General features: G+C 40.8%; 1 protein-coding gene across 5 annotated transcripts in view; it reads left to right on the top strand.

The window, feature by feature from the left end:
• The window catches only part of PRKCQ (protein kinase C theta), a 119,356-nt gene that overhangs the window by 30,531 nt on the left and 62,373 nt on the right, over positions 1–26,452 (top strand). For 3 of the 5 annotated variants that reach the window (XM_040967765.1, XM_040967766.1, XM_040967763.1), the window contains exons 2-4: positions 19,017–19,143; positions 22,342–22,541; positions 25,407–25,467. In XM_040967765.1, coding sequence (XP_040823699.1) covers positions 19,026–19,143; positions 22,342–22,541; positions 25,407–25,467 — 379 coding nt within the window. In that variant the 5' untranslated portion in view covers positions 19,017–19,025. Of the gene's footprint in view, positions 1–18,369; positions 19,144–22,341; positions 22,542–25,406; positions 25,468–26,452 lie in introns of those variants that run through there. The other 2 variants (XM_040967767.1, XM_040967764.1) reach the window with 2 other exon arrangements.

Below are 26,452 nucleotides of genomic sequence, written 5' to 3'. Positions count from 1 at the left end.
TGGGCTCAGCAGAAAACACAACAGGAAGTCCATGCCACGTGAACAGGGTTGAGCCTTTTCACAAACCCGAGCTCCACCTATGTGTCTTTTCTTCCTTTCTTGTTAAAGGTATGCACAGCAGGATGTGTACTGCTCAATTACTGAGCACACAGAAATATAGAAGCTGCTGGGATGATGAAGCTGACTTCAAGGGCAGTGCAGAGGAATCCCGCCTCCACACTCCTTCACTACCAACAGCCTTCTTCATGCCCTCCACCCCTGCCAACAGCTTTTGCCAGACCCTGAAGGCTGAGGCCCTCCAAGAGAGTCTTGATTGGCTGGCCTCCCCCAAACTAGTGACTTCCCAGTTAATGACTTTGCTGAGAGCCTTGCGGAAGGAATGGGGCTTCCCCCAGCTCAGGACCTTTTTTGAACCCCAACAGAAAATGAAGTATTTCACTTTCTTTTTATGGTATCTCATTGGTTTGGCAGGAACAAAGTGCAGTGTGGTCTGAACTTGGCATTGTATGAATGATGCATTTATTTTATGTACACTTAGGCATCCCATTGAATACAGGCAGACAGGATCGTGTCCCTCCTTTTGAGATAATGAATTGAATGCACAAGTCACCTTGTAACATCAATTCCAATGTTTAACAGGTCTCTTGACATTTCTCATATGTGTCTGCATGTGCTAGAGTCTGACTTGTAGATTCTTTTCCTTTTGCCCATGCTACCAGCAAACTTAACCATCTCCTGGCTCCGTTCATGGGAGCCCTCATAGTTGGGTAGCCAACAAGTGGCATAGTGGGCTTCCAGCCTCTGACAGCTCCTCCTGCACCAACGCCCAAGAGGCAAGGTAAGAGGAGGGGTTGTTCGAGTTAAGGCTGAGAGATGATCTTCGGGGGATGCTGGCAGCAGCCTAAGTCCTGTGCTCCTCCTCCAGGAGGCAGTGAACACATTCTCTTCCTTCCTGCTTTGCCTGCAGGCCAGATGCTCTGTTTATGTCCTTGCCTTTTATTACTGTCACATCAGCAGGAGGAAGCACTGAACCGCAGCCAGTGCAGAGGAGGAAGTATGGGGAAGGGTGGCACCAAGTGAGAGAAGCCAGGAAAAGCAACGTTTGTCCCGCACTCCCTAAGAGCTGAGCTTGCAAATACCGAAAGACAAGAGGTGTGGCTCATTATTGAGAGCAATTGAGATGAAATTGACCATTCAGAGACCCAGAGTCTAGATGAATAAAACCTTCTCATCTCCAATAGGGAAAACCTTCTCATCTTCAATAGGGATCAGCCACGGAGAATGAAATAGAAACCCAGTAGTTGCTTGACAGAGCTCAGCATAACTCAGTCAGGTGCCCTTAGAAATAATTACTTACAAAACAGCCTGCAAGATATCAGATCCCTGTATCTGTTTTCAGAACAGCCCCTGAGGAAGGAAAAGGACATTTGTAGTAAGTCCTCAGAAGAGCTTCAGCAGCACTTCAGATCCAGTTCCCACTGAGCATCAACTAACCATGAGCACTGGGCAGATGACTTCACCTCTGAACCCAGACCCCTATCTGTGTAAAAGGAATGGGAATATCAACTTGGCTATGTCCCTAGACTATGGCATTAAAATGGGGGGGACGTATAGGAAAGCAGTTAAAATAAATATGAGATTCTATTAGTCTCATTCTCATCTTGCCCAATCAGATAAGTTAACAACAAAAAAATACATATTGGCTTCAGTTTTCTTAAAATAACATGACACTCTGTTTTTTGAAAAAAAAAAAAAGTAAAAATAAGAAAAATTTTTTTTAAATCCCCAAATTCTTTTCATACATGTGACAAGAACTCATTGCGAAGAGCCAAGATCAACCTCCCGACCTCTATCATTCACAACTACACTCCCGAGGTGCTGCAGCCACTTCTTCTTTTAAAACTTTAATATTATTTTATTTACTTGTTTGAAAGAAAGACTGACACACAGAGACAGAAAGAGAAGTATCCAATTCGATCCCCAAAATATCCAGAACAGCAAGGGTTGGACAGAACCAAAGCGAGAAGTCAGGAACTCCAACCATGTGTCCTACAAAGGTGATAGGGGCCCAAGCACTAGGCTGTCCTCCACTGCCTTTCGAGGTCCATTGGGGATCAAAAGAGAAGTGGCCAGGATTCAAACTGGCGTTCATACAGGCACTCCCATGGGGGTGTCAGCTTCTCAGTGGTCTCCCTAACCTGCTCTGTGACAACACTGGTCCCACCGGCTCCCATTTTTCTATGCTGAAATTTTGCTGGATGTGTTCCAATTCAGTGCCATCACAGCTTCTACTGGCTGGGAATCTTGGAGGGCTGAAGTGAGCAAGACTATTTTCAAGATGCTGTGAGTTTTGTTTTATCTCAAGGAAGATTCATTCTACATTCGTGTTTAGTCTTTTCCTTCTTGCAGGCCCAGGATGCAGAGTCAATGCTTCCTCTTTCTTTCTCTCCCAGGATCTTCCTCCAAAAAACAAATCTGAATTTCAAATTTTTAAACCCCAGAAAGACATTAGTGCCCTCCAAAATAGCTCATGTTTATAGATCTGTTCCAGATCTGCAGAACACTGGCTCCTAACACCGATTCTGATTACCAACATTCATCCTGCTAATCCCTCCCCAGCCCTCTCCAGAAAAAGGGAAAATTGGCTAGAGGGAGGGAGAAGTTTTAGAGTATAGTGATAACATTTTATGTTGCTTTTTGGAGAAATTTTTATGGTCCAGAAAAAAACCTTCAATTCGCATCACATTTGTTTTTACTCTGTTTCACTCTGTTTAGCTGAAGTCACAGGACCCCAGAGAAGCTGAAACAAGTCATTGAATTCCTTATGAGGTAAATTCAGGCCCAGGCAGTCAAGGGTGTTGCCAATATCAGTCGCTTCCACATTCCAGCCAGCAGCAGCAGCTGGGCCCAACCTGGCCTGCACCTGCAATGAAACTGAAGGGGAGGGTGTGTGGGGATCACCCGGTCTTAGTGTGGATGGGAGATTTATGCCACAGACTCTTGGTGACACCAGTTGCACATACTGTGTTTCTTTTTATCCTCCTTTGCCTCAATTTCCCAGCTAATGCAGATCCTGGGAGTGAGGCAGTTAATAGCTCAAGTAGTTGTATCCCAGATACCCATTTGGGAAATTCAGGTCAAATTCCTGGCTCCTCGCTTTGTCCCAGTCCAGTTCAGGCTCTTACAAACATTTGGGAAGGGACACAGGGATAGAAGATCTCTATCTGTCTCCATTAATATCTCTGCCATTCAAATAAATAAGAGTTAATTTTTTTTTAAAAAGTTAAAGCATGATTTTAAGTATTAACTTAAGAAAATAACTTATGTAAGTTTTTATCCTTTTGTGCAAGTTCCTGTTTTAACTACTATGGCTAGATTGTCTCTAATTTAGTATATACTTGTAATATATTTGTTGTAAAGTATTCTTTTGGATCTATACGCCATAAGCTGTTCTTCACACTGCAGGCTATTTCCTACTTGACTAATAAATAGTTTGCAATGCACACTTTTGTTTGCATATCTTCACACACTTGCCTTAATATATTAAAATCATTTACTATACGTTTCCTCCTATAAATATTGACACATTCTAATTGTCAGATCTGATTTCAGAATTCATATTTTATAAAAGTGCTGATGTTATTTACTACATATTATAAAATATTTCCAATGAATTAGATTGGGAGGGTATAGAGTATATTAATATCTGTGAAGTAAATAGGCAATAAATAACCTCACAAAAAATTTTGCTGCCAAACTAGTTTACATCAAAGAATAGTTTTTTTAAGCTGCAGAAATGAGATTAGGTATCTGACTAATTTATGTATCTAATTTCTAGTGAAGTTAAGCTTTGTAAGTTTTATTAGCCATTCATATAATTTTTCTTTTATTTTTACTGCTGTTTAAGAACTTCTCACATATTTGTCAAAAACTCTGTCACTTATTTACAATTGCATCTTTCTGTTTGTTAATGTTTGGCCTGTATAAGTGTTTGCGCAAAAGAGCATAGAAATGTAGCTCTTTGTAGAGTCTGTGGTATCCTATTCGAGTAGTCCATTCCACACAGTGCCCATCACCTAGATGAACCCCAGTGTAAATGCAGACTCTGGGTGATGATGGTGCACCTGCCTGGGTTCCTTATTACTTACATCTTCCTGGGTGAGGAGGAGGAAGGTTGGTCACAGTGTGTCCAGTGCTCACATGAACTGTTTGTACTTTGTGCTCATTTTACCATGAACCCATAACTTTTCTAAAAAAGTAGAATGTATTAAAATGAAACAAGACAAAAGCTAGACAATGCTCCTAAAACCATAGAACTTATGTTCAAGAAGGAAATATTTTTTCCAAAAGGAAATATTAAAAAAAATAATGGATCAGAACAGATTGCAACTTAGCAAGTGTTGTAAATACTATGAGGTACCATGGCGTAGTGCTTCTCAAGACTTTTGATGGGGCCTGGTGTGGTGGCCTAATGGCTAACGTCTTCACCTTAAATGCGCTGGGATCCAATGGGATCCCCTATGGGTGCCAGTTCTAGTCCTAGCAACACCACTTCCCATCCAGCTCCCTGCTTGAGGCCTGGGAAGGCAGTTGAGAATGACCCAAAGCCTTGGGACCCTGCACCCACATGGGAGACCCAGAAGAGGCTCCAGGCTGCTGGTTTCAGATTGGCTCAGTTCTGGCTGTTGTGACCACTTGGAGAATGTGTCAATGGATGGAGGATCTTCCCTCTCTCTGAATATCTACTCTGCAATAAAAGATAAATCTTAAAAAAAAAAACTTTAGAAAGACTAATATCTTTTTGACAATTTTCCTCTGTTGAGACTGGTATTTGGTGAAGCAGTTAAGCTGCTTCTTGGGATGCCTTGAGAAGTATTTAGAAGTACCTGGATCGGGCCCGGCACAACAGCGCAGCAGTTAAAGTCCTCGCCTTAAATGCGATCCCATATGGGCGCTGGTTCTAATCCCAGTGACCCTGCTTCCCATCCAGCTCCCTGCCTGTGGCCTGGGGAAGCAATCCAGGATGGCCCAAAGCCTTGGGACCCTGCACTCGCATGAGAGATCCAGAATAAGCTCCTGGTTTCGGATTCGCTCAGCTCCAGCCATTGCGGTCACTTGGGGAGTGAACCATCATGTGGAAGCTCTTCCTCTCTGTTTCTCCTCCTCTCTCTATATATATCTGACTTTGCAATAAGAATAAATAAATCTTAAAAAAAAAAAGAAGTACCTGGATTCCTACCTTTCATATGGGAGACTCCAACAGAGTTCTGAGTTTCTCACTTCTGTGTGTTTGAGGACCATGCATTGCAGCCATGTGGCAAGTAAATCAGTGGATGGAAGATACCCCCCCACAGACATTTTTTCAAATAAAATGAAAATATTTAAAAGAAAGCTTAACTTCACTATTTATCAGAGTTAGCAGTCTCTTCATTACTCTCATCTTTGAAAAGTCATTATTACAAGGCACTCTATGCATAATAGTTGTTATCTGAGATTAATCTGTAATAGATTTCTTATTAAAATGAGATAATTCAGTCTAGCTACATCCTATCCTGAAAGATGATGTAATTGAATTTACAAAATGCTGCAGAGTTCTCATAGGAGAATTTGGTGGTCTTGTAAGATTAGTCTTAATATGTTTCAAGCCATGTCTCTGATCACGAAACAGTCTTAATGGCTTACTCAAAATTCACACAGTAAAACAGATGCTGGACATCTACAAGAGATGCCCTCCATCACCAAAAACTTCCTTTTCAATCACTTTTTTTCTTCAGCAAAGTTGAGTTTTACATCCTTCCACATTTTTTGCAAGGGGTGCATGTAGAAGAGATCCCTTTGGAATATGAGTAACTGACGGTTATATGAATAACTGTTCACTTCCTATCAGAACACCACATCTGAGATGGCTCTACTACTCAAAATTTTGCACTAGTCACCTGCATGAAGTCTGAGTGAATCCAGGTTCTGGTATCTGAGATTTTAATCAATGTTTCTGTATATGTAGTGATAATGCTCTATGCAAGAGCACATGCAACCATTTTTTTCATATCCAGTTTCTCACTAAGAGTAAGTGGAAAGATAGCTGCTAAGGCGCCAGGACACCTGGCTCCTGATATCACTCCTGTCGTGCATGAGATAAGTAGCTTTGAGCACTTGCCCTAAGTTTTCTGAATCTCAATTCCCAATTTCCTCATCTGTTATATGAGAAGGCAGGCCACTTGACCACTAAGAACCCTTTCACCTTTCAAAATTCAAAGGGGTAAAAAGGTAAAATAGACCTTTTGATTTCTTTTTCACCTTGTTATAACTGATGCATCCATTTACTTGTTCTGGGGCATTTATTGTGAGCACATTTTGTGCTAATTCCTGTGCTGCTTGGAAAAGAAAGATTCCACCAATCCACTGTCTTCTCTTCTTGGAGGCTGGGAAGGATAGAGTGCAACAGACTGGAAAGAGTGGTAAGAGATAGTGAGGATTGGATGGGAGGCAATATTGTTGGCACCACCATCCACTCACCTAGAACAGTTTCTTGACTTCAGCATGATTAGTGTATTTGTTGTGGGTGTCTGGACCTGCTTGCTGTAAGTAGTCTAGCCGGATTTTTTTGGCCTCCACACATTGGACATTGATAACACCTGTTCCACATACTTTAGATGTGTGCTCCTGTCCCCCAGTGTGCCCTAGCTGAGAGACACGCTGAGTGAGAACTACCTCTGTGCCAGGGACTGTGATAGATGCTGGACAAAGACAGCTTGTGCCTGTGGAGTTGATTCTGGATCCGTTTCTCTGACTTAAATCCACATCAGAGCCCATAGGAGACCTTGTCAAAGCTGGGTTGCTGAGCCATGCCCCACAATTCCCCACTCGCAGGGCTGAATCAGGACAATTTAAAATTTTGGAATAATTGCTTAATGATCCTGATAGTGCTGGTCCTCCAGGAGTACTCCTTGAGAAATGCTAAGTGTTGGGCTCCCTGCTGCAGGGAGGTGGTGCTCACTAAAGTGGAAGAGGCTGGGAATACAGAAGCTCTCTTCTCACACAATAAAATGAATGCATAGTGTTTACATTCCAAAATCATGTCCCCAAATGAATTGTTAAACCCATCATCAATCTGGATGTCTCAGAAAGATAAGCAAGTAGAGAACTTCAAAAACTAAAGCAGTAGCAATGGATCCTTAGTTTTATGTGTTAATTTTGACTTCCTTCTGAATTGACAGTTAATGATTAGTGAATGGATTGATCTAAGGAAATATCTATTACCTGTTGTTATGGTTCCTTTCAATTCTAAACTCCAAACAACTGCAAATTAGCTTTTGTAATCAATTCATTTACGAATCAGGGACATTTTTGTGTGTAGCAACAAGATATGAGCAATTCAGAGTCCTTAACACAGCATCTTCCCAGGTTGACCCCAGATCTGCTCTTGCTTTCCCATCTACCTCCTTCCTGCTTCCACCTGTGTGTTTGTAGTATCCTTGTGTGATGGCAATAACCCAGCCCACTGTTGCCTGTCCTAGATGGTACGTAGGGGATTCTGTATTTTGTAAAACTGCTAGTTTATCTAGTGACAGAACACAGCTATTTCCTTTTGCTGTGGTGACACTACCAAATATTATATTTTCTGTGAAAAGTGTGAAACACCCATGTGAAGGAAGTGGGGTGGGGTGTGGTCTTACAGTAGCACCATGAAAATAGGAGTGTTTTTGCTTTTGTTACACTCGAGAGTGATGGTTTGCTTTGTCATTCTTTGTTCAGTTTCCAATATCAGATTCACATTACTTAGCCATGTTACTCTCTCCATGGAATGAGAGAGCAGAAAAGTGGACCTCCCCCCTCCACTCCAGGTTCTCAAATCCTCCTTTTCTAATACCATCAAGGCTGGAAAGAGCTACCATACATCGAGTGGCCATGACTTATTAAAAATAAGAATCTGTTGCATTCACAAGTGTAGGATTCACAATTGTTTATTGTATCATGACAATGAATCAATCAGGCAGTCTATCAATATCAGTGCTGTTAGACATGTCTGGGCCATGTTATAGAGCAAATTGCCATCTATGTCCTCATAAGGAAAATTTCTGAAGATATTTTAGAAAAGCCTATGATAATCTTTTCCATAAAACCATGATAAACATTTTCCACGGGTTAATTCACTTAATTCTCAGGACATAGATCCCCTATGAAGTGAGTCTGTTTCTTATTTTGTTGATAGCAAAATGTAGTCACAAAGAGGTTAAGTCATTTGTCTAAGACCAAACTTTTGCTAAACTATGGGGATGGCTCCTCTGTGTATTAGTTCATTCTTGTATTCCTATGCCTTTTTTTATACAGAAAATTCAAAATATGATGGAACTACATGTCCCAGGACTACATATTCTCCTTCCAACCAAAGTAGCCTTTACTGACCTGTAGTTGACGTACCTGATTTGAATAATGTGCTTTTCCTCAGCGAGCTCCTAAGCAGTAAGAACAGGAGTTACACCGATTGATCTAAAGGTTACCAAGCACCCAATGTCTCCATTAGAGCTTCTGGATTACAAGAGGGCAGAGCTACAGAGAAGACTGTCTTTGCAGAATACATTTTGACACAAGGAACAGAGGCCATATCCACTTTATAGGATGAAGTTAGACTTTGGTCACAGAAATCCTCATCACCCTATTGCGCCACATTGAGAGGCATAACTGGAAAAGCAATGGAGGTGAGATCACATGTACTGATGACACTCTGACAGCCCTACCCGAATACGCAGTGGTGACCTCTATCCAGTTCAAAAGAAAACCTACAAACCAAGAAATTTTCAATTCTTTATGACCCATGGGATAGAAAGAAATACTAATAAACAGAAAAATCACATTGGTTAGTGCTTAAGGTAATAAGTAGCAATTGATAGAGCAGATAGAGATAGGCTAGAGTGATATCTTCCTCCCTGATCTAACCTTCAAAGACATTTTCTAACAAGCAGCTATTGATTAGTTTGGGTGGAGACACTTAGCAACCAGAGCTGTAGTCTGGGTTCTGTCACTTAGCAGCCCTGCAAAACCCTTGACACAGTTGTTCCAATAAACAACCTCTCCTACACCTCCTCACCCACTTTTCCTGTCTCCCTTCTTCTTCACATTGGTAGCAATAGTATCAGCAGAAGGGGAGGGGGGAAATATTAATATCTAAAACCAGATGCAGACCCCATAAGGGGTTACCTTTAGCTTAGTGTGCCTGCTAAGACCTCAGCTATGACTGAACCCAAATGACAGCATGGATCAGAGAGGAGCCATTCAGCTCAGCACAGCTCAGCACAGCTCAACACTGAATTGGGGCAAATGAATGGTGATCGAATTCTGGAATCATCTGTTACATTGCACAAGATAACTGGAACAGGAGCAAAGTTAAGAGCTGTTATCTCCATAGAACACAAAATAGAAATGTAAATTCACAGATTCATGTTTGGCTAAATATATAAAGTCTTACAAGGAAGTAACCAGTTATAGCATTTTTATTTGTATTATGATGAAGAGTGTGGGGAGCCATTTAAATCAGGTTAGGGAGCAGAAAAGATATTTTTGAATGAATCAGTACATAAGTGGATCCTTGAAGTATGAACAAAAGATTTTGAAAGATGGCAGTCATACATGGGTAGAGATGGATAGAGCATTGCAAACCGAAGAAATGGCATAAACAAAGCAAAGGATAAATGGTCAGGGCATATTCAGCAAACTAAGACCAAATAGGCTGAGAAACCTAGTGAGAATTTATGTGGTGTGGGAGGGAAAGGTGAAACTCATACATGGAAGCTTTGAAATAGCAATTGAAAAGTTGCAAATTAATTCAATTGAGACCAGAGCGGTTTTCTGAAGAATCAATGCAATTTAATCAAGTAAGCATGAGTAAGACAATCTATTCATGCTACACATTGAAACCAGTGCCAGAATGTTGCTAATGTGGTCCATATGCTGTATTTCTAGATAGTTTGACTTTGATACTGTTGTTGGGATGTTCTGGCTATAGGAGTGGGGGACTTGCTAATGTTTACAAATCATGAAGACCTGTTTGGTTCTCCAGTAAAATTTCCTGTGTTACTAGTTCTAATAATTGAATGTTAAGCTTATGCTTTTCTGTCATTGTGTATTGTAGAGGTTCTTTTAAATTATTTTTAAATTGCTTATTATTGTAATTTACTTTTGAGACTAATATTTAACCTTTCTTTTTTTATTTCTATAGTGTATGGAAGTCTGATCAGTAAGTGAACCACTACCTAATTATGTGTGTTTTTATTGGTTACCAATTTTATTCTGTCCAATTCACAAGGAAGCCTATTTTTTTTATTATTGATTGCCTACCCTAGGGAAACTTTTTAGCTCATATGGAAATATAAAAGCTTATAGATTAAGCATAACTTAGTTTGATAAGCATTTTCTGAGCTGTTGGTTACTTTTTCCCTAAGACCAACATTTACTATCTTGAAAATGCAGATTTTCTATGTATTTGTGCTGATCGCATTTCAGTGTGTTCATTCCATTGAAGCAAAGAAAAGGCTTAGCAAGGACTTCGGGATGAGTTTTCCATTTTGTGCACACACTGTAGAACATTCAGTGAGATCACATCTGGAAGAAGAACCATGGAGAAGTCACATTAATTGGACACAATCTGTCACTAGAAGGAGCTTATTTCTTCCATTTCCTTAGAAAGCTGCTGAACTCTGTGTTCTCCTTTTTCATGTTATTCCTCTTTAGCACCGTTTCACCTCAAATTTGGCTAAACAGGGGCAGCTGGATGCCACTGAATGGTTTTGTTCTCCTCCCAAGTTTACTGTTGATTAAACTTCATTCTCTCTTCTGCGTGATTGAGATTTGGCACAAGCAATAACATTGTTGTTTGACTCCTGTAAGGCTGTCCCCCATCACTGAAACATCCCAAATAAATTACAGCAATACAAATTCTCTCCAGAAATTTTTTTTAAAAATAAGGATCGTACTTCTTACTTCAGTTGCTTCAGAGAAAGAGAATTTTCTATATTTTTTCCACCCGATGAGAGTATATAGCACTTCTGTTTCTTTCTGTATCTGTGCAGTTTGTCTCCAACACACTGAAAACTGTGGAAGGTTCATCAGCCTGCATCAATAGGTGAATCAGTGCCCAATGAGTTAAGAGGACAGAATTCTCAGTTCAGTGCAGAATGTGTGATCTTAAGCACACCACTGAGCAAGTATAGTTGATTGTAGACCTATGTCTCAATGGTTTGCCAAACACAAATGAGATCACACTTTAAGGTGAAAACAGTGAAGTTGTAAGAGTAAAGACCCTCTGTAAACTTAGAATACTTACAGATGGTATTTTACAGTTGAATACCAAAAGCCTGAAAGATTGGATGGGCAACCTCATGACCATTATGATAGGTGCCAGTATTGAGAAGGCTACATGGAGAAAGCAGAGTGCATTGAACAAGAGGTATTTGTAGCATTTTATGGCAGCTCAGGAGCAGAAGGCAGAGGAAGCTCATGCAGTTCAATCAACACATGCCTCTAAAACACTGTTTCTACTCTCCTCTTGCCATTTTTCAGTATATATCAAAAATGTTTAGAAAGTCCATTAAAAATCCATGAGTTCTAATAACAATAATAACAAAAACTAACATGTATGGAAAGTTTATTGTGTGCCAGCCCCATTTTAAGCATCTTCTTTGCATTTGCCCCTGTAATTCTAATAGCCCTTTGAGACAAATTGCTGTATTAGCAGCAATTTCCAAGAGAGAAAAATAGGCTTACGAAGATTAAATCACTCTAGCAGTTGAACTTGTGAGGACATTGATCTTCTGCCTGTAACAGGTGCTGGGATGTCTGCTTTGGTGTTGACTTCCTCTGTAACTGTCTGCCAGTTAATTTAGCCATTGTATACCCTGGCAGGTAAAACAAATGCATCAGATGAAGAGGTCATGTGGAAGGGTGCGTTTGGAAATTAGCTCCTTTCCAAAATGGACTGAACATTTATCACTTATCAGAGCAGGCAGTTAGCTCTGAAGACATAAAGATGATTAAGATGTGATTGCTGCTTTTAGAATGTATCGTCTTGTTAAGGAAGACAGACAGGAATGAATAAGTCCAATAAAGCATTCAAGGGAAATTCAGCCAGGTGGGCACCAGTGCTCTATCTCCTTTCTTCCCCCAACTTGGAAACTGACTGGTCATAGGATTGTGGAAATCCTTTATCTTTCTTGGCAACTAGGGCACTCCAATCACAAACAACAAAGCAAATATATTTTTGCAAACTATATTGCAGATGAGTCCAGGGAGACTTCTTTTTTTTTTATTTTTTTTTTAATTGGAAAAGCGGATATACAGAGAGGAGAGACAGAGAGGAAGATCTTCCGTCCCATGATTCACTCCCCAAGTGAGCGCAACGGGTCGATACTATGCCGATCCAAAGCCAGGAGCCTCTTCCGGGTCTCCCACGCGGGTGCAGGTTCCCAAAGCTTTGGGCCGTCCTCGACTGCTTTCCCAGGCCACAAGCAGGGAGCTGGAAGGGAAGCGGGGCTGCCGGGATTAGAACCGGCGCCCATATGGGATCCCGGGCGTGCAAGGCTAGGATCTTTAACCACTTGCGCCACCGCGCCGGGCCCCAGGGAGACTTCTTATACTTGGAGTCCAGTCTCTCTTCAGAATCTATGAGGCATCTCAAGAATTAAGAGTTTTCCTGATGGGTTCATCTATATCCCCCCAAATGGGAGGACTGCAAGCTGGAGACACATGCTGAGAGCAGTAGCCACATCCCACTCTGACTTTGCAAATGCCAGGGTTGCTAATTATGACAGGTGCTGTCTCACTATGTACCTGGCGAGTTCACCCTGGAAGGCTGAGTAAACCTTCCCACCCAGGATGTGTTGTTGGGAAGGCAGTGAAAGTGGAAAGTGGGAAAGAAGCAAGGCTTCAAAGAGAGGATAGAATAAGCAGGAGCTTGAAATATGGATGAGGTAGAAGAAGATGGAATGAATTGAAAGATATTCTCAGGAGAGTACAGCTTTACTAAGAGCCTAGAGCTGTGCAACACCATGGCAAGTCGAAGAAACAATGACAGATTTGCAAGATCCTAGGAAAAATCATTCAACTGGAGGTAGAGATGCAGTCAGGAATGAAAAGTGCCTAGGGTTGGACACAGAGAGAGTGAGACAAAATTGAACTCAGGTAAACCTGAAAGAGGGACAAGAACTACAGCAAGCTGATTGTAAGGCAGGTGTAAAGGGAAAGGAGAAGGATGAAAGCTGAAACAGAGGGCTAGGTAGGAGCATGGCTCTAATCATTGAACTGGTAAAATAAATGGAGGAGCAAATTTCAAAGGAAGCTCATAAGGAGTACCCTTGGAGAGTTAAAGATGTAATTTTGTTGCTTGGATGACAGATCTATGTAGGGACCTGACCTCTCTACTCTATTAGGATTAGGTGGCCAGTCAGTCTTCCTGTGCAATTGTTTCTCTTAGAGAAGTGTTAGACTACAGTGCAAAGGGGGTAATGATGTGCCTGACATGTTCATCCCATGAAGGACAGTCTCACAAGCTTAGCCTGTGGCATGTAACACACAAGGAACTCCCTCTTCTATTTCAGCACCCAGGAAAATTTTCCTTTTCCCTACCATCAGTTCTGAGCACCAAAAGGCAGCCCTCAAAAATTCTTCATTAATTTCATCCATGTGTGCTTAGTATACATTCTATTCACTCTTAATATACACATGTGTGTATATTTATCTATCTATACAGATGTCAATTCTATCTTCTATGTACCAAATCTGATTACAGTGATCAGACCTTCAGAAAAAGGAACACCCATTTGACTATCACATAGATAGCCAACATACACATGGGTTAACAACCAAAATGAGCATGCATGTGAATATAGTGAAATGGCAAGTGAATCTGCACTGCTTGTTAAGTAAGGAATCACTGATGTCCAAGCAAGATCTCTGTGAGAAGAAAGGGTTTCATTCAACGCCTTCAAATTGTAATAGAAACCTTGTCCCCCTTGAGAAATTCTGCCTGTTCCTAAGACACAATTTCCCAGATATGTGTAAAGCTGCTGCTTGCTACCTGAAAATAGCACAAGTCAATCAAGGTCAGAGTGGTTGTAACTCAGGCTCTGTGAAACAACATCCACTGCAGATTGAAATCAGAATCTACTGCTTACCTTAACTTATGTTGTATGAAACATGAACAAGCTCAGTATGTGTACTCCTCTAAATGAGATTCTTTTGTGAATTTTCCTGAGATTGGTCTGAAAGACCCAAGCACTGCAGGAATGAATAGGCTGTCTCCAGAGGACTTCCAGCTGTTAGCCCAGCTCCTGTCCAAGGATTCCAAATGCAGAGCGGAAAAGGGTCCCTAAACACAAATCCGTTAGACATCTTGCTGCTAACTATGTGATACATGCAGAATGTTTCCAGAGATAAAGAATAGCCAACAAATCATGATGTTGACAGCTACTTTAGTTTATCTTTAGGTGAATTTTCCATATTGTACAGGAAATTAGGGCTTTCTCTCTCTGTCTCATATATACATAAAGAAGAAGAAAAATGAAGGGAGAGATATTCCATCTGCTGATTGACTCCCCACAGAGCTCCACAACCAGGGCTGATGCAAGCTAAAGCCAGAAGCCCTGCGCTTCATTTGAGTTTCTCCACTTGGCTCACCTTCTGCTATCTTACCAGGTGCATTGGCAGGGAGCTGGATCAGAAGTGAAGAATCCAAAACTTGAACCATTGCACTGACATGGGGTGTTGGCTTTCCAGGTAGCAGCTTACCAAATTGTGTAATAATTCCAGCCTCATGACAAGTTCCATCAGCTTTCTCAACATCTATGAAATGAACAGCACTTCTCTAAAGCCCCTTATTTGTGGCTTAAAAATGGCCAAAATTCACCAGCCATTTAGAGGATGGGAAATATGACTGTAGCAGATTGGCTATTATAAGCACAAAACTTATAACATATCATTGATTCTTACTTCTAAGTTCCTGTTACTCTCTATAAGTTTCTTCCTTAATTTAGAGGAAGAAATGAAGCTAAAGCTTTGTTCATGTTCTTGACTTTCTTAAGAAAGCTGGGGGAAATGCATGTGGACAAGACAGTTCAAGAGTAGGAAGCAAGGAAATAGCTTCATAATGAGCAGAAGATGATAGTTTTAGATTAATGGGAGTTCATGGAAAAGTCGCTAAAGAAAGGAGAGTTGTTATGATAAGGTGACTAGACAGAGCAAACAAAGATGCAATCGCAGATGAAGTATCAGACTAGAATCCTGGGACATGTAAGGAATGCTATTGATTGCTTACACTTAAATGTCTAAGAAAATATGATTCTGGGGGAGAATCAAGATGGTGGAATAGGGTAAGGACACATTTAAACGGACGGAGAAAAGCAGAGAGGACACATTCCAGGAAATAGGAAAGGACAGAACAATGGCAGAGGGGTACCTGGAGTCTGACAGACACAGGAAAGCAGTGAAAACAACGGTGTGGTGTTGCAGTCACTGATATTCCAGTGGCATTCAGCAAACAGTGATCTGAACTCCACCAAAAGCCAGAACTCCACCAGCAACCAGGTGGGAAGGGACTTTCACTGGGAGCTTGGGAGGTGAACCCAGACGAAGAATGGTCCATCCTGCTCGTCTGTTTGATTTGATCAGGAGCAGAGACAGAGCAACAGATCCCAGATGGGCAGTGCGAGAACAGAGTGATTTTCACAGCCTAGTAAGTCCCCTAGAGCTGAGTTGGGTGCCAATTTGCCTAAGGAGGCAAAGGTAAGGGAAAGGACGGAGCATATGCTGAGCTGGGAGTGAACTCATTTCTGACTCAATGAACTGCAGCAATGTGGTGTTTTACAGGTTCCACCCAAGACAGGTCTGGGTAGCCCTCAGACCTGACGGCCAGCAGATCAAGAACTCTAATAAGGGCACATCAGATTCCATTTTGTACACTGTGGCAAAAGCTTTAGGACTGCAGGGGACAACAGTGAACTGCGCATGTGCTGAGCTCATGAGAACTCACTGAGTTCCATGGATTGCACTGGTCCCACAAGAAAATAACACCGACTGTGGCATCGTACAGATCAAAATGGGTCCATGTGGCACCCAGAGCTAACATCCAACAGGTTCTGGCAAGATCAGCGCCACCAACAACCTAGCTATATAGGACACCGGGTGTCTTCCTAATCCTGTGACCTGCTCCAACCAGAAGTGGGAGAAAGGTTGTACAGACAACTGTGCAGCATCAGCATGGTATCACAGGAGTTGGAGACAGGTGATCCAGGAGTTGGGGCTACAGAGACTATGGTGGAAATCTAACATAAGAACCCAGACCTGGAACTTGCTTGAGGTTGTGGCACAAGTGGCTCCAAGCAAAGAGTTGTGTACCAACTGCAATAAGTAAAATCGCATTGTAGACCTGTGGGTGACACATCTTAGAAACCTGCCCCAAGGAGAAGACTGCTAACCAGAAGAAAATGACCAAGAGCAAAAGAAGACACAAAGGCAAAATGAATATTACTGAAAACTCCCCTGCAAAGGAGCAAATCCCTATGCCAACCTCAGAGTTAACTGAGGATGACATCGAGAAAACAGGGGACACAGAATTCAGAAAACTTATTTTAAAGCTTCTGATCAACAATGAGAACCACATACAAGAGTTCAAAGAATTTAAGGAATATTTTACACAAGCAATAGCAGAAATAAAGCAAATCAGGGTTGATATATCAGAAATTAAGACCACAGCAGAGCAAATTAAAAGTACAGTGAAGAATCTCCAAAATAGAATGAAGCAAGCAGAAGAAAGAATCTAAGAGCTGGAAGATATCCCTGTCACCAGGGGGAAGCAAACAAAAAGCTGGAAGCAGAGCTGGATCAGGCCAAAAAAAAGTATTCAAGAATTGAAAAACACTATTAAGAGGCCCAATATAAGAGTTATGTGAGTCCCAGAAGGTGCAGAAAGAGAAGCTGGTTTTACAAATACATTTAATGAAATCACAAGGGAAAATTTCCCTAATCTACAGAAAGATTTGGGAAACAACATCCGGGAGGGGCATAGAACTCCCAACAGACTCGATGAAAAGCAGTCTTTACCTCAACACATGATAATCAAGCATTCTTCAATAAAACATAAGGAAAAGATTCTTAAATGTGCACGTGAAAAAAATCAACTGACATATTAAAGGAATGGCAATTAAACTCACAGGAGACCTCTCAGAGGAAACTCTACAGGCAAGAAGAGAATGTAGTGACATATTCCAGATTCTAAAAGAAAAAAATTGTCGGTCCAGGATAATATACCCCACAAAGTTTTCTTTTGTCTTTGAAAATGAAATAAAATTCTTCCAGAGTAAAGCAAAGTTAAAAGAATTTGCCTCTTCCACACCTGCCCTACAAATGATACTTGAAGATGTTCTCTTGACAGAAAAGAGGAATAGCACTCAACAAAACCAAAGGCAAATGGGAAGAACATCCCAGTAAAATGACAACAGAAGACTAAACCAATGAACAACTCATTCCTAAAATGACAGGAACAAAGAACCACACATAGATATTAACCATGAATGTAAATGATTTAAGCTCAATCAAACGTCATAGATTAGTAGACTAGATTTAAAAAAAACCCATCTATTTGTTGTCTAGAAGAGACACATTTCAGCAACAAAAATCAGCAGAAGCTATCTCATGGATTTTGATGATTTTGTTTTTGTTAGTTTCATTTCTTCCAAAGTTTCTTGTGATTAAATTATTCAATGATTCATAGATCATACAGTAGCATCATTTTCTCAAGAAGGTTCTTGATTTTCTTTTTCATTTTTTCAGCAACACATTAATCATTCAGTAGCATGTTATTTAACTTCTTGGTGTTGTTAATTTCTTTTTTCTTCCTGTTGTTGATTTTGTTTGTGGCTTTTCATTTAAGGGGATGTATAATAGCTGTGTAATGGAGATTGTCATATCTAGGAACATGTTATTTAACTTCATGGCATTGTGAATTTCTATTTTTCTTCCTATTGTTGATTTTGTATTGTGACTTTTCATTTATGGGAATGTACAGTAACTGTGAAATGGAGACTAACATACCCATATGTGAGGATACAATGTAGTATGTATCTCTACTTCCAGACAAAGATGAACTTACAATGAAACTGTTTACTGTATCTCAACAATAGGATGCTGAACTCTGCCATTGTCCATGCCTGCAATGATGGACATATGACTGTGTATGAAGAACTATACTTTAGTAATAATATAGGGGAGCTTGTGGGAGTGTAATTGGGGAGGGGATAAAGGAAATCCCAGAAGCTTATGGAATTGTATCATAAAATGATAATAATAATTTAAAAAAACAGAAAAAAGAAAACATAATTTTTTCATTTATGATAGATTTTGTTTGACCTTGACCAGTAAAGTGCTATTTTATAGGTTTTTAAATGGCTCATGACATTGAAAGGTCCGTGTGTGTGTGTGTGTGTGTGTGTGTGAAAGAGAGAACGAGATTGAAAAGAAAGTGATCCTTTTTGAAAGTATTTGAAGTAAGATCAGCTGTTCAATGCCTAAAGTTAATTCCGTTACACACAAAAATAGACCCTGTAAGAATTGTGTGGTGTCATATTTAACCAGTGTGACTAAAATAGACTCTGTTTATAAACTTATTTTCTGATGACTGTATCATATTTCCTGGGCACCTCCTTGAATAACAGGAGAAATAAATAGGTAATAGTTGCTTCACTATTAAGCCTACCTCCATTTTATTTATTGGCATTTAGTCATTACTTCAATGTCACAAATGAGGGTGAATAGAGACTTCCAGAAAGCCTCTTCCCTTGGCAAATCAGTCTGTGGTTTGAGTGAGTTCAGCAATATTTTGCATATGCAGAACTAAAAGCATTTCTTCTGGATAGCTGACCTATTTGAGGATATGGCTGTTGGCGATAAGACACTGGTTAAGTGGAGTTGGGGTAGCAAAAATAATACAACTCCTAGCCCCTAACCTGTGATTGTCTTTCATCATTTTCCAGGGAGCGACTATGTCACCATTTCTTCGAATTGGTTTGTCCAACTTTGACTGTGGAGCCTGCCAATCTTGTCAGAGTGAGGCCATTAGCCCTTACTGCGCTGTGTTGGTCAAAGAATATGTTGAATCAGGTAAGTGGAGCACTGGGGAGGGGGAGGAGGAGAAAGATCCTCCTGCAATCTGTGCATGAAGCAAGCACTTTGAGAATCTTGAGAGTCACTTAGATTAAGGTTGCATTGTCTTGGAATCATCTGTAAAGATTTCATGCTGTGCCTTTTACTAAGCATATATAAAAATTAATACAGAGTCTATAATTAGACATTAAAATGAAAAGTTCAGAAAACTCTCTTTATCCATTTATATGCTCCAGTTTGAGCGATGGAAAAATCATGCTTTGTCAATTTTGAGTATTCATAGGTAGTCATGGTGAGAGTGCAAAGTGAGTCAGTCAACAAGGATTCCATCTGTGGGTTTACAGGTTTCTATTAGAACAGCCCTATTATGCAGGGTATCTCCCCACTGCTTCCACTCACCTTGTTCGTTGCCTCTGCATGTGAATATTCTCATGGGGCAGGTATGAGGCCCAGTGATTCAAGTCCCACTTAATAGAACTGCATTCCATATCAGAGTGCTGCATTAATTCAGGTCCCAGTTCCAGTTCTCATCGCTCTCTCCAGCTAATGTGCTCTGGGAGATGCAACAGGTGATGGCTCCAGTGGCTGGGTTCCTGCCACCAGTGTGAAAGGCCTTGAGTTCCTGGCTCCTGGTTTCTGCCTGGCCCAGCTGAGGTTTTTCTGGACCTTTAGAAAATGTTTGGGATATCTCTATTTGTAAGCCTGTCTCTCTTGTGTGTTTCTCTCTCTCTCTCTCTCTCTCTCTCTCTCTCTCTCTCTCTCTCTCTCTCTCTCACACACACACACACACACACACACACACACACACACTACCTGTTTCCCTATGTAGCTTTCTTAGCTTAGCAGACTCCTCAAGACTTATGATTCCCACTGATGCAGGTTTCGGGTAAGTGCAAGGATCATCACAGCTCAGAAGGGCAAGAGATATTGATGGGGAGCCTGCTGGGAGGGTCCTGGGGTTGGAGCCCAGAAAAAAGAAAGCAAATAATATGGGGTAGTAGAGGTTGCGAGGCAAGTTCTCTTTGAACTGCTCCTCTCAAGGAGATGAAAGGCAATAACTGAAATATTCTAAGTAGAAATGATAAGTGCAGTGAAAAATATCCAGATAAGGTAAAGGGTAGACAGAAAGACTGGGGATGGAGATATGTGTGTTATTTCATACACAGCAGGCCATAAAAGGCCTCTAGGAGATTTGCATGTGCAGATGCAAGGGAAACGCAAGTCAGATGCTGAAAACCTCCAGTTGGATGTTTACTCCCCAGAATGCTGGGGTTCCAAATCACAGCATTCTAGCTTCCACCGTCCAGCAAAGACGCGTTCCTTCATGACTGATCCCCTCCTTGCAGACATGCTGAGTACATCAAAGCCTGAAAGTCTATCCAAATCTTCTTGATTCCCCTTCTTCCCAGAGTTCTCTCCTCTTTAGTTAAAAGTGAGGATGTCACTTCCTCCCAACCTAAAACCTTTCAAATGTCACAGACATCTTTGAAGTACAAAATGTCGGAGTGTTTCAAAGCCGCTTCTGACTTAATGGGTCTCCTGGATCCAGTCCTCTTTATAACCTCAGGACTCCCTGACATTTGCCTCCTGAGAGCCCGCTTTTTATTGCTCCTTTTTTCCTTGCCTTTGAACTCGGTCTCATGGGCCATGTGGATCAAGAGACCTTGTCAGAAAGGGAAGAAACTAAAAGAATAGGTATGGAGTCAGGGGATGGTTTGAATGGTTTGAATGGTTTTGTTTTGGTTTTGGTTTGGTTCAGGAGAGAAATCGCTGGCAACACTGTCATTCAAGTGTGACTCCCATAGGATTTAAACCTGTTTCAGTCCTCTGGCTGCGAGGCTACATTCTCCTTGGCGATTCTGCAGAACAAGGACAAACAGGCAACCAGCAGTCTGAGAGCCTTTATCAGATGGGATCCTGAGTTCTGATTCTCTTTTTGGGTGACATTGAACCTGGCTAAAGAAAATGTAAAAAGCTCCTTGTTTGCAGGAATTGCTCACCCTTTACCTAGATGTAGAGAATAAGATGAGAGGAAGGGAATTATTTTAGAGAAAGCTTCACATCTGTGGAAGGAAATTGTGGATGTGACCATGAATACCATCACTGGGTTCTGCAAAGCCCAATCTCTAGTTAATTTTCTTACTCAAGCCATCAAAATCTTCCCCTTCCTATTACACTCTTGATAGTATCATAGTTAGTGCTTCTGTTAACCTAGGTTACCTACAGGCTAAGCTTCAGCTTAGTGAACTTTATATGTAGCCCTAAAATAAATATTAATCAAACAAATGCTAAAGTCTTGTTCTATTACGGCCTTGTTCATAGAAGAAAAAGGGTCGACAGTAGTTACAGCAGCTTTGTATGCTCCTATTTAAGTGAATCTTGCCCTTCGGCTAAAGTTGCCATTTAAAGTGCTTATTATCACAAGAAAGAAGCAGTCAAATACAGATGAAGTTTGGCCTAATACCAGTTCAGTTGATCACATGACCCTACTCTTTTTAATTTTTAACTTTTTTTTTGAAAGTCAGAGTTACCGAGGGAATGAGAGACAGAGTGGGAGCTCTTCCATATGCTGGTTGAGTGCTCAAATGGCAGCAATACCTAGAATTGAGCCGATCTGAAGCCAGGAGCCAGGATCTTCCTCTGGGTCTCCCACGTGGATGCAGGGGCCCAAGGACTTGAGGCATCCTTCGTTGCTTTTCCAGGCCATAAACAGGGAGCTGGATAGAAAGTGGAGCAGCCAGGACACAAGCTGGTTCCCATATGAAATGCCAGTACCACAGATGGTGTCTTAGCCTGCTGTACCATAGCACTGGCCCCATGTCCAATTCTTTACAGATTCAAAAAGGAGAATCTTGAAAGCATAGAAATTTTTTTCAAAAAGTTTATTTGTTCAAGTGTTCATGTCCAAAATGAAGCAACCAATCATTGGAGAATAAAAGAAAAATCCAGTGCAAGTCAGATAATTGTTGCCTAAATTACATACTTTGAACATTTAATAGTCAGTACATTACTTTGCTTGGATATCTTGAAGCTGTCTCAACCTGTGGATATCATTTCTGTGTAGGTTATTTTTTCTCCCCTACAGAATTATTCATCCTACAAGGCAGACAGAAAAGATGCCATTACTGGATTAAATTATATTGCTTTTCCAGAGCTGACAGAAGCAGTAATGAGAATATGTCTTTTTGTTCTTAGAAAATGGACAAATGTATATCCAGAAGAAGCCAACTATGTACCCACCCTGGGATAGCACTTTTGACGCCCACATCAATAAAGGAAGAGTGATGCAGATCATTGTGAAGGGCAAAAATGTGGACCTCATATCCGAGACCACCGTAGAACTCTACTCACTGGCCGAGAGGTGCAGGAAGAACAACGGGAGAACAGAAATCTGGGTAAACGTCTGAGCTGCGAGCCTCATTTCAACACCTTAATTGATAGGCAGGATGATAGCTGGTAACTAACTCCAAATTTTCACCCACAAGGACTGGCCTGAGTAAACATCCTAACTGGTGGCAGTGATTGTTCATTAGGGATTTAGAACTGATTGACATTTTCAAATCTCTTTCACCCCTGTGAAAGGGGAAGAAGCTATACATTTGATCTGTTAAAGTAAGCTTGGAAATATTGCAAATCCCCCTTAATTTAGGAACCGAGCTGTCTATTTATCAAAGCATTGAAATATGAGAGGATAAAGCAAAGATTACTTAAAGTTTCATATCTTGTTTCCTTTCTGTTAACCTACACGTATTTTTGCAGTCATAATGATTTTACTTAGCTTAGATTGTACTAAGAAGTACATCATACATAACTCAGGTCAATAAAACAGATTTTTGAAAACCTAGGTTAAGTACCAAATGTGTAGAAATGCAAAGGGAAGACTAAACTATGAAAGCAGGTCTTTTTGGTTTTGGTTTTTGCTTTTTTAGATCTCTGGAACTTGAATTTTTTCCTCCTTTGAAATTTATTTTTAAACTGATTAACTTATTTGATGATACAGTTCCAAAGGCTTTGTGATATCCCCTCCCCAATTCCTTTCCTCCAACGAGTTCTGTATCTAGAGCAGCACAATCTACAATAGCAAAGGCATGGAAGAAAAAAAAAAAAAACATTTCAAGAGTGGATAAAGAAAGTGTGGCAAATCTACTCTATAGAATACTAATCAGCCATTAAAAAGAATGAAATTCTACCATTTGCAACAAAGTGGTCCCAACCAGAAGGCCATTATACTCAGTGAAATAAGCCCATCATAAAAGGACAAATATCATATGTTCTCTCTGATATAAGATTATCCATGTACAAAGTATAAAATGAATAGATATATAGGTAAACATGCATGTACATACAGTCATCTGGAGAGACTATTGCATTGAGATGTGAAGATACGATGCAGTATGCATCTCTGCTTCCAAATCAAAAATGAACTCCAAAGAAACTGCAAACTATATCCTGACAATATGATGCCAGACTCTGTCATTCTCCATGCCTACAATGTAATGATACACTTAAATAGCAGAATGATAGACTTAGGACTGTTTTTGAAAGATTAAACTGTTATAATAAATTAAGGGAAATTAATGAATATGATTTCTAACCTAGGCTTTGGTTAACTTGATTTTTGTCAGATTGTTCGCTTTCTTTGTACTCTTAGATCACTTCAACAGAAGCACATGTCAGCATTCAGATCCTCATTTAGACAACTACCCAATTTTTTACATTTTGAAGCTTTGGCGATTTTTTCAAGGTTATTTCCTAGTTTATTTTAATTTAACAGACATCTTAGGATTATTTTAATGTGTTTTTAAAATTTGTAATGGACTGTTTTTAATTGAAATATGAAATCAACAGGTTGTTTCGCCCCCGCTTGCATTAGAATCTGCTTTCTTAAAATTTGCTTTCCTATCCAAATTTTTTTTTCTCAGACTTACCTTTCGTCTCTATAGACACCATCCTGCTTCTAACCAGCAGTTTGAGATTTGCCTTTTGCTTTCCCTTTGCAACTGTGTGCATGATTGTGGCACACTCTTTTCTTGTAAGTAGGCTAGGATATTACTTTCTCAATGTAGTCTTTCTATTCACTGACTGGTTTGATTTCTGCCATCACCTCTGTTTCCTGAATTGTGATGATATTGTCACCTGATACTAATTTGGGCACTTCATTTGGGACAGACACCTTGGGAACAGGTGTCCTCTTCTTCCGGTTTTCCTTCACCTCTACAAATTATTCCATAAGCCAGAAAACAATGATGTGTATACTTGGCATTGAATGGCATTCCCCTCTGCAGGAATCTATATAAACTCATAGGAGAATGGATAGTTGGCCAAACAGTACAAGCTTACTGTGCAACAAAATTCTAGTAGTAGTGATGCTGTGACAAAGTTTGTTGCTATTTTGTCAGATTTGCAGATGTCTCCTAAGTTTCAGTGACTGGTACACAACCACACAACTGGGAAATAATTTTTGTTCAGTCCTGGGTTTATCAAGACATCTGTTGCTGCAAATGGCTTAAGTCATTTTTCTCCTCCTCCTCCTTCTTCTAACAGTCTAGTGTGGTCATTGAATGTATGAATAATCATCCTCAAATGTTCTTAGATGTGTTCTTTGTTCCCCTTCTGCATCATCTCTTAAATGCTGCTTTGTCCTGGTCCCTTCTGCTTAATCATGTTGAAATACATTTATTATCCCATCACAGACCAAACCACTGAACATTTCCTGAAGTAGTTCGCCAGTTTTCCAAGAAGGCAGTCTCTCTTTACAAAAGGAAAAGTCCACTCCCACTGAATACCCTGATTAGCTTAGAATGTGAGCATCCTACCTGGAAGGGAAGAGAGAGGTTCGTGAGCCCCTGGAAGCAGGATTCATCTTTCCTCCTGACGGAATACTTTCCCCATGGGAACTGATTCTAGTGTCAAATCTCTTATCCTGACTAAAATCAATGTCTGCTCTCATCACTAGTTTTCTTCACAGGCAAGAAAATCAAATAATATAATCTAAAACATTCTTTCCTACGTAAATTTTGATCTTTAAGTAACAATGAGGAACAGCTGAAGTGTTTTAACAGAAGAAAGGCTGTCTTCAAGAATTCTGAAGTAATCTGATGAGGAGTAAAGTATAGAGGCACAATAATTTTTCTCAATATTGGAAATCATCTTTTTTTCACTTGAAATCTTTTGCCATCACCAGAGAAATCAGTTAACATGTCATTGAACTCTGTTGGTTTCTCATCCTAACTGATACTGTTTTTCCTTCTCCCAATCAGCTGGAGCTGAAACCTCAAGGACGAATGCTAATGAATGCAAGATACTTCCTGGAAATGAGTGGCAAGTGACATTTCTTCTTTCTGATTGGGGTTGAGGAGGGTATGACCTTCTCTTCAGGTACAACTTCTTTTTATTTTAATTTTTATTTTTTGATGATGATTACATCATTAATCAGAGTGGGAAGGACCAAGGGTTAAGTAAAAGTGGGTGAAATCATTGTTTCCGAATATTCTGTTTCTCTTGTCTCTGGGCAAATTGGAGAGATAAGGAGGGAAGCCACGCCCAGACTCCCAAATGTCCCAGTACCCAGAGATGGGGAACCACCACCTGATATCAACCCAGGGTCTCGTTGTGGTGCATGTTCCAAAGGTTCTGGCCAAGTGGTTTGGATAATTCTGAAATGCTGTCAATTTCACCAACCCAAGGTTGTGGCAGTCCTCTCAATGTCCATTGGGAGACATAGTCAACCTCAAGTCAGCCTCTACCCAGATTTTTGCTGTCATCGTTTGGCTGGGGTAAATGTCCATTTTGTTGAGTTCTTCTCCTCTATGATGGTACCTAATGAGCGCCCATATTCTCCATTTGCATCAGGGTCTGAATCCACTGCTTCACCTTTTCCACTCATAGGCAGGCCCAAGGATGCACACTAGACAAACTGAGTCCCACCAGATCCCCTGCACCTTGGACTTACAAACCTAGCACCTACCTTGTGGGTGGGCCCTAGGACCTGGGCCAATGACCTGAGCCCCACCAGATCCCCCACCCCCAGGGCTCATAAACCCAGCACCCACTTACCCCAGGCTGACATGGCTTGCCTCACCTCAACATCAACTATTGTGTTGTGCAACCTGGCTCAGTCCAGCCTGCCCCCAGCTTCAGCTCTTGCTTGTGGATGCTGTAGTGTATCCCAGTCCAGCCAGATCCCTGTCCTGGCCCTAATGTGAAGTGGCTGATGTTGCAGCCCAGCCTGGCCACTCTGCACCCCATCTGAGTTCTCAGATCTGCCAGTGAATGTTTTGATCTGGCCCAGCCTGGTCTGTCCCCA

The sequence above is a fragment of the Ochotona curzoniae genome, unplaced genomic scaffold (genome assembly GCF_017591425.1).
Source record: "Ochotona curzoniae isolate NIBS_2020 unplaced genomic scaffold, NIBS_Ocur_1.0 scaffold_4683, whole genome shotgun sequence".
Classification (NCBI taxonomy): Eukaryota; Metazoa; Chordata; class Mammalia; order Lagomorpha; family Ochotonidae; genus Ochotona; species Ochotona curzoniae.
This window is presented reverse-complemented; position numbering and strand designations above follow the sequence as displayed.